This window comes from Austrofundulus limnaeus, unplaced genomic scaffold (genome assembly GCF_001266775.1).
Source record: "Austrofundulus limnaeus strain Quisiro unplaced genomic scaffold, Austrofundulus_limnaeus-1.0 Scaffold73, whole genome shotgun sequence".
In the NCBI taxonomy this organism is placed as follows: Eukaryota; Metazoa; Chordata; class Actinopteri; order Cyprinodontiformes; family Rivulidae; genus Austrofundulus; species Austrofundulus limnaeus.
Window position 1 is genome coordinate 601,123 of NW_013952475.1, and position 9,435 is coordinate 610,557.

Here is a 9,435-nt window from a genome sequence, read left to right on the forward strand (position 1 = left end):
ATTACGTTTTCAGTTCACTAACGTTGGGGAAAACGATCCAAACCATACAAGTAGCCCACCAATTTAAAGCCTACACCCTGCTCTTTCCAACAATATAAGTGTCACAGCTCTACGTGAAAAATTCACGGAACAAGCAGCCACGTAATAGTGAAAAAGGGTAAATTCTGGAACCATAAACACAAACGTTTTTATGGCTTTAATCAACTTTGGAGTGATTTTTTTCCACTTGGCTGGACCTTTATGTCTCTTGTGTTTGTGTTGGTACATGTAATATGCTAATTCTGTACTGTGGAGATCATTAAGAGTGAAAAAATCTTTTGCTAACACTGTGTTGACCGTGAACCGGAAGTGTTGGGAGTGGCATCAAGTGCTGGACCGGATGTCCGTGGCATTTAGGCAACTGGTAACAAGAACAGCGAAAGCAAGGAGACAATTTGCATGCATGCATCCATTTTTGTCCTGAAGGACACAAACACATGCACACATCCTAAATCGCACAGCCACATGAACAACGTTCAGCCTTATTAAGCTCCTCCTTCCATGTGCAAGGAGGAAAAAAAAAACCTCTTTGGCTGCTGCTCTCTAAAAATACAGTCTGAGTCTTAACTTGGATCCCACAATACTTTGAGAGTTGCCTCTTTAAGCTGCTTTGCAGTGAAATGACTTCCACATCACCAATGGAACAATAAWTGATGTGACAACAGATTTATATGAGCTTTTGCCCAGCCTCTGATGTCACTTTGTTGAATGAGGAGCAAAACTGATAGCCGCAGACACTTTGGGCTCATATATGCCACCGACTTCCAGCGTGTTTGTGGAGGACAAAGGTAGCTTGTAACGTTTGACAAATTCCAATGATAGCAAACAGTGTAGTCTAATCATGCAGAACACACTATCGCCCCAGCACGCAGCGCTATCTCTCAGCCCACCCAAAGCTGCTTCCTGGGAGTCGCTCTCAGCTCGACACATGGGCTCTTAAACTCACTCGGAGCTCCTCTTCCTCTTTTCAACCTCCTTCGATCCAAATCTTAAAGCTCGGCGAGCCACTGCAGGCTGAGAGGATTTCATGTCCCCATTCGCAGGAAGTAATCATGCAATTAATGACAAAAAGCATGTGGGCATATTAGATAGAGGCCGAGGGGAAGCGGGGAGGAGGAGGAAGGGGAGGGAGAGAAATGGGGTCTAGGAGAACGGATGGATGGGGAGGACGGGGAGGAGGAGCAAGTGGATTAAGGGAGAGGCAGATGACAGACGAGAAAGTCTGGTGATAGAAAACGAAAGAGTGAGAGAAAAGCAAWACATAAGCTCTTCTCTCTGAGATAAAGCTTGGAAAAAAAATGGGTGGGGAAGAAGGAAAGCTGAAGAGGGGGCTGCCGTGGTAGCAAATAAAAACAAACAGTCAATATCGATGTTTAAAAAAAACAAAAAGAGATCTCTGCCTGTTGACACCTGTCTGTAGCCTAATAAACAGAGATAAACCTGTATGTGTTGATCATCTTCTGCTCTGTAAAATAAATAAATAAATAAGGAGAAAAGATGAAAAAAAAAAAGGTTTTGCTTGAATCACAGGTGATATCAAATCAGGGGCAGTTCTAGGGGTGGGGCCACAGGGGCATTGGCCCCATGAAGTGCCCCCTCTCTCCTGCTACTCATCTGTCCTTTGCTCCAAGAGCATGGTGGGTGCAGTTCCATGTACGAACACTAGTGGCCCTAATGAGTCAAACAGGTAAGTCCAGCATGAATCTAATTTACAGAAATCTACTTCTTTTCTTAAGAAGATTTGAACAATCCTGTAGAAAAAATCTTTCAACTGACAAATGATCGCTGGATTTTCTGACATGCTGTTAGTCTGAGAGGATTTTACGTATGTATGTATAGTAAAAATGTATGGAAAATTGGTAAAGAGAATTTACTGTGCAAGCTTTTTTGAAAATTGCAGTACATTTCACGTTTTAAAGGGATCCATGATTAGTTGTTACATTAGACTTTATTTAATAAACATGTATTTTAACTGTAAAATAAAGACTGTAAAAATACTGTAGGCTGTTTAGTTTTTATCATTTTTAAACTAAAAGTTTAAAAATATATTACACGGATGGGGCCGTTTTATTTACACGCAAAGCATTCTGGGTAAATGATGACGTGGATAGGTCCTCGGTGCAATGCTGTTAGCGAGCTATATCCACCCTGAAGTTAATCTTGGACAATATCTGATGATCGACTCTTTTAAATGAAACCAGAGAGCGTTGACAGAGAGGAGAAGGTAGAAATGACTCAGCCTGTATCTGAAAATATGGATGGAGGACAACAGAGCTGCTTCATGGAAGAAGAACCTCAGCTTAGCCTGTTAGCTTTAGCGTTAACTCCGACGCTATCACCATACATATGTATTAACTCAGCGCTACACATTCTCCTCTCATCACTGAGGTCCTCCATCTACATGACAGAGAGGGGAACGCAAAATTGATTCAGCTGCAACTGAAAATATGAATGGAGGACCTCAGTTTAGCTTGTTTTTCGTGCTAGCGCTGAGCTAATACATATAAGGCAATATAACATCAGCGCTAAAGCTAACAGGCTAAGCTGAGGTTCTTCTTCCATGAAGCAGCTCTGTTGTCCTCCATCTATATTTTCAGTTACAGGCTGAGTCATTTCTACCTTCTCCTCTCTGTCAACGCTCTCTGGTTTCATTTAAAAGAGTCGATCATCAGATATTGTCCAAGATTAACCTTCAGGGTGGATACAGCTCACTCACACCGAGGACCTATCCACGTCATCATTTACCCAGAATGCTTTGCATGTAAATAAAATGGCTCCGTCCGTGTTAAAATATATTTTAAAACTATACAAAACTAAACAGCCTACAGTATTTTTACAGTCTTTATTTTACAGTTAAAATATACTGTATGTTTATCAAATAAAGTCTAATGTTACAACTAATCAGGGATCCCTTTAACATGTGTGACTGGTTAAATGTGTACTCCTTACTAAAAACAGGGATTTGTGTGCAAGGATGTTGAACAAATTCTTGGCCTTTCTATGAATATTGTGGCTCCTTGATGACCACTTATTCCTAGAAAAAAAAAAAAAAACTCCTAAAATCCTAGATCCACCAATGCGCCAACCCATGCCTAAATCTGATTGGCTCACAGTTTGAGTCTTCTCCAAAAAAGCTGCACCAAGTTCATTTAGTCGTGTTCAGAATCCTTAAGCTGTTCATTAAGCTGCAGAATAAAGAGTGGTCATGTGACTCTTGCCTTTAATAGGCTGAAAGTCCTTTTGTCCATTACTCTGGTCTGGCAATAACTAAGCCACACACAGAACGACAGCTTCCCCCTCCTTCCAATTACAGCCTTATAGAAAGGTAAAATAACTCAGTCTTATTGGAGTTTCCCTTACACACATTACAAGTCCCAGAGGGCCATTTACTAACTGAATAAGATCATTTTCTTTCTTTTTTTAGACCAAAGAGCTTATGTCATGTTTGATGATGTAATGGTGCTTAGGTGTGTGTATATGGTGCAAAAAGTACACTCTGTTCAAAATAAGTACAATATTTTTCAAATAATTTGTCAATGTTGTAACCTCTGTATACTCTCATCGAAATCAATCACACAATAAAAACTTCTTCCCTTTGCCTTTTCTTTCTTTTTCTGTCTAGTCATCCATCACAGCAAAATCAAAAGCAAGCACAATGTTTATTGTAACCCTACGGATGGATTCTATTCAATGAATATAAACATTTGGAGATCCAAGTGGCGAATCCAACCAAAAACAACATTTCTGCCTTTATCTGAATGTCAAGGTGATGATTTGAGTTACCTTACATGCTACACCAAAAGTCATAAAAATGCATCACGAAGGAATCATAAAACCAAAAGAATGGCCATATAATTTCTGAGTTCTGTTCTTTGCAAATGCCAAACCACATCTGAGACTTATTAATTATGGAAAAGGAGGCTCTGTTGAAGAGCAAAGGTAGCAATCCAGAAGAGATAAAAAGGAGAGCAGAAATCACATGTAGTGATGTAGTTAGAGCTGCACCTCAGGATGAACTAACTGCACAGCAAAACAAAAATCATCTTCAGAAGTGATTTAATCTGGCCTTGATACTTGAAGCCTTTTACTGAAGCTCAGTTAAAAGCAAAACTAAATCATGCTCCTTTTTTGTTTATATCTGCAACATGACATGCAGACACCTCACCTGCAGTGGACAGAGATGGGTCCATCCTGTCCAAATTGCTCCTTGGTTTTATGGACCTGGCCGATAAAATCGATGAAACCCTCCCCGGATTTGGGCACACCTTGCTCTGGCCAATCAGTAAACTGGAACTGCCTTACTGTCCTGGACTGGCCATCCTGTAAAAAGAGGGGAAAAAAGACGAGGTGAAGATTACAGAAAATGTGCAGGAATTAAAAGAAGACATATCATGCTTGAAAGTCCTTCTTTTTCACATTGAAATCATTCAGTTGGGGTCTATGTTAAGTGGAACTGCAACRCTTTGGTCTGAATTCCTCCTTATTGTAACTTCRCAAGCCCCTCTTTACCCTTTTCTGAGGTGTGTCTCAGATCAACTCATTTTGATGCTGTCTCTTAAAATCCAAAGAGGTACTTCACACCCTGCCCCCACCCTCCAACTTCCAGACTGATCCATTCTAGTTTGAAAGAGGGGTTTACCACTATACAGTATAGCAGCGCAGAAACTTTTTATTTAGAAATTATTTACAAGATGTCAACAAGGGAAGACTTGTCCATCCAGCCTCACATGTTGCAGCCAGAGTCTGACCCAGAGCCAGAGGAAAATGAAGACTGTAGTTGATAAATCCTTATCTGGCAGATCCATCATAAATACTGTGACGTAATAGCTCCGAAAACATTGTAGAGAATAGAGAAAACTGAACGGGCTGAAAAATATGATCCAAACAAAATATAAAGATATCAAAGCAGAGAGACTAAATTAAACTTTTCTGCACTCCTAGAGACTCCAAATACACAACAAAATGTATTTAATGGCTAAAATTTTTGATTTTGCATGAAATGTCCCTTTAAAGGTGTGTGTAAAGCCAAACCAACTCGCAAACTACACATATAAAAATATAGAAGGTAACCTTATAGAAATTTTATAAAAATAATGTCTCTTGTGCCACATGGGAGGCACAGAGTGTCCTTTAACCTCTGACCAGATTGTTTCTATTTTCTTCCCTCCTGTGTTAGTTTACGTGTGTGTTTGTGTGTGTGTGTGTGTGTGTGTGTGTGTGTGTGTGTGTGTGCGTGTGCGTGTGTGTGTGTCAAAATGGTTCTGGTAAACTAATCAATAGTGTATCTGCCGCGACAAGTGGCTTCTCCGAGATGCCCATGTTGAATAGGATAATCCGGCGTTGCGATCAATAAAGCAGCTTTATAGACGAGCAGAGCGAAGCAAGAAAAGCAAGAGCAAAGAACAGCACAGGAGAAAAGACCGGAACGATAAAAACTAAGMAACGAAACTTAAAATCTTAACAACATATTCTTAAACTAAATCCTACGATGTAGTTTTTAAAGGCCAGGCGGCAGAAACAGCTACCCATGCCATCAAGATTTTCTTAAAGAAATGCTCACGCTGAAGCAGGGTGGCACGGAGGACAAGGGGAGAGAGCTGCTTTGTTTTCAGAGAGCTTATTATACAGTCTGCGAGTGCACAGTCGATACTTGTGTCCTTGTAACGAAAGTTCTTTTCAAGTTGTCACAGGGAGAACAAATTAGCCAAGAAAGTCAGCCGAGACAAGCAGTTTTGCGCAAACAGACTCTCTGCTTGATGCCACCAGTAATTAAGACAACCAGGTGTTCGTTTCTCACCTCTCCACACACCAGACTTCACTTCAGGTTTTAGACGCCATTTTCACTCATCCCCCTTTTCCATTTTAATCACACTGGAACTGCACAGTTGGGTAAATAGTCAGCTGGAAACTGTGCCGTGTTTTATTTTACCTTTTTAGAGATGCCTGCTTTTTGGTGGTAAAATAAAAATCACAGATTCTACGTCTAGGTTTGAGAGCTGGTCACACGTAGTTTTTGCAAAACAGTTTTTATTTTTCCTGTTTGCACCTCTCTTTACAGGTAAATCAGACCTTTGTTGAGAAACAGTGAGATTTTTACAAGCTCTTCTCCCTATTGGAGATCTTTTAAAAACAGTTTGTGGCATTTTAGCGTACACTTGACAAATGAAGATTGTGCGAAAACAAGCAGCTTATTTGTACATGCACACATTTTATTTGTGTGCTAGAAGCTAATAAAAACAGTTTTTTTCTAACACTCAGCTGGCTTTTTTATGACTCTGTCACCGTTAAATTTTGATCATTTGTTGCAAAAGGTAGTCACTGAAATTAAACAATTAATGGTGTCAGGTCTCGTAACCTCTATAGCAGAGGTTCTCAAACTGGAGTCCCAGGAACCCCAGGGGTTCCTGAGAGATATCTTGGGGGTTCTCAAAAAATTCACTAAATTGTTAATATGGTTTTTATTTTTAAAAAAATGCACGAACAACAATGAACTAATAAAATAAACATAATAAACTAAATAAAAATATACATTCCCATGGCATTTAGGGGTTGAAATGACAAAAAATTATCTTTTAAAACAGCATGAAGTTTATGAGGGGGTCCCTGGAATTATTTTTGCTGATGTAAGGGGTCCCCAAGCCCAAAAAGGTTTGAGAACCCCTGCTCTATAGCATGAGAACAGGCATGTACCTCTTTGATTTTCCAACACTTTTTTCAGTTGGCAACACCTCAGGACACCCGCACGGCACCGTGAGGAACCTTGGGTTCGCCGTGAGCTGTTTTTTTTTTTATTACGCTACATAAATTTTGTAAACTTCTTAAGCAGCATAAACACATAAAGTACAAATTGTGCTGGCTAGGATAGTGATGTATAGCGATGTAACAGCTTCAGTAGCTGCTGTTGTGTATCGTTCCCACCAACTCCTCTTTCGGTCCGTCCGTAAATTTACGTAAATTTCCTAAACTTCCGTAAATTTTGTAAGCGATGTGAGGGTGACCACAGTTATTTTATGAAGCCAGAGGAAGACACATACGGAATAACACCGGCTTGAATAGAAGTAGGAAGCGATGTTAAAACTGTTCAGGTCAATTTTTTTTCGTACATAGTTTGGGTTAGATTTCAAAAATTTCCGTAAGCTTCTTAAGAGGAGGTGGGGTTATCATTCCATTGAAAAAATGTTATTGTGTCAGACTAAGAAAAAAACAAGTTTAAATTTTTATTAGTGAATTTTACACTTGCACTTTTGTTTGTATTTTGAAATCTTTAATTCTTATTGTATTGCTAGTTACCTAAATATATAAATTAAAAACATCCAGAGCAGCTTAGTTGTGAATCTGACTGAACTGCATAGTAGAATTGTAAGATATTTATAACTACAGCAAGAAAAACTTTATTTTAAAGACGTTATGCACAGAGTCATTTAGTTGGCAAATAGAAAAAAAAAAGTACATAACTTTTATAACCACCAGTCGCCATATAAGTGGCTCCACATCCTGACTTGTTTCAGTTATTTTTTCTTTAAGAACACAGAAAACCACTTTGACACCGACGAAAACAAGCCGAATAATGTCAAATGTGTTCAGGAAGACAAGTACTTGCCCTAGATTCTTGTTTTAGTCTTCTGGATTTTTGCCATACGATAACAAATTCTCTCTACTGCCAGCAGGGAAAAAAAATGCAAATGGCAACCGTACGGTGGCTTTACAGTATGTAGCTGCTGTAGCGCAGAGAATATACCCATCTGTCCAATAAATGTACCTGTACCTGATACAAACACGTTTCTGCACCGCTGCTACCAAGATGCACTCTTTTCCATTATTGCTCTTGACAAATACAGTGATTCTAATAAGTTAAGCTCCATGTACTGACTCTCTTTGTTTATCATCTCATGTTCCTTTTGCTGTTCCAAGACACATTGCGCGTTCTCTTTCTTTTGGTGTCTTTGTTGTTCCACTCAAAAACATTTAGCCTCAGTGGGGGGATTAAAAATGAAAGAGAGGGGCAAAGACAACAACACAATAAACCAAGCGTGCCAAAGAAAATGTGAAAGGAAAAAGAAAAGGGAAAATAAAAGGAGAAAATTTAACACACAACCTGGGGGCCCACACGGCGTGTCAAATTGTGTGATTAAATACGTGACTGGCTCTGTAGATGTGAGTGTTGAGGCRTGGAGTCTATGCCATTACTGCATGAAGTCTGTGCTATTACTGTGCAGGCGCATGTGACGACACACCGACACATTTTTGTGCAAAAACACAAACATACATCTGATTGACGGTACCTGCTGTTAAAGCCAACTTTACAAACACTTTTTACTTGCGCACACAGTCAGTAAAAGGGAGCTGGGGCTTGTAAAACGTACACCAACACAAACACAACCATATGCTGCACTATCATCCTACCATCTCTCCGCTTTCTTTCTATAAACGTGATAAGATTAGACTTTTTTATTGGTGCTGTTGAGCACTTTGATGGCTCAGCCTGCTTTAATGCTGTAAAATGAAAACACCTGATCAGTCCTTAAGACAATACGGTATGTTGGGGGCATGAAAACATTTTAATGGACAGTCTCTGTTTGGCATAGTTTGTTGTTAGGTCAGCATTCAGACTGCCCTGCAGCAGACAGTGAACAGGATGTGCACATTTGTGTGTGTGTGTGACCGTTCAGAGGCATTTTGCACACTGCATTAATGTATTTAGGAGAATAGGAAAGAGTGCCTGTGCACATGAATGTTGCTGAGTACTCTGCTTCTGCCGAGTCTAGGCTTTAGGTTCTGATTTATTTAAGTTTTGATAGTATCCTGTTTGTGTAAGCAAGAAGATGTATTAGTCTTTTTCCAGTACCAACAAAAATATTGATACTGCAGCTACCTGCCATATCGACTGGGAAATCTTTAAACAAGTCGGCCAGTTTTTGCAGGGGAAAAGAAAAAGTATTTGAACTGCTACATTTCTGTTGTTTCAAGCTGTCAGATCTAATTGGAACAGAGAGAGAGAGAGAAAAAAGATCCTGAGATAAAGAGATAATTTAGGTGGTGCGAAACAGGTTTCACACTTGTCACTTCATAAAAAGTCACTCTGGTCATGAACTCTCATTATTAAAGCCACTGTAAAATCTTGCTTCATGTAGGAGTTATCTTATATATAGAAGAAATTATAACTTTAAAGACATTTTAGAAAGTTTGGAGGAAGAAATTTATTAAGTATATTTTGTACACTAGTCCTCACAGAGGTTCATTTTGGTCTTTTGAAGATGCGGTACTTTTTCTACATAAATACATAATAGGGGCAAAAAAAGGGTAAACTATTCTGATTACAAGAAGAAACTGATAGCAACGTAATATCTACTGAACTGGTGATAATTGTATACAAACTCATTTTAAGCCATGTAACGC

At 39.3% G+C, this 9,435-nt stretch overlaps 1 protein-coding gene across 1 annotated transcript in view; it reads right to left on the bottom strand.

Annotated features, from left to right (window-relative positions):
- The window catches only part of ptprsa (protein tyrosine phosphatase receptor type Sa), a gene marked incomplete at its 5' end in the record, with an annotated part of 143,769 nt that overhangs the window by 3,056 nt on the left and 131,278 nt on the right, over window positions 1-9,435 (bottom strand). Inside the window, 1 exon segment of the mRNA XM_014010777.1 lies at window positions 4,205-4,359. Coding sequence (XP_013866231.1) covers window positions 4,205-4,359 — 155 coding nt within the window.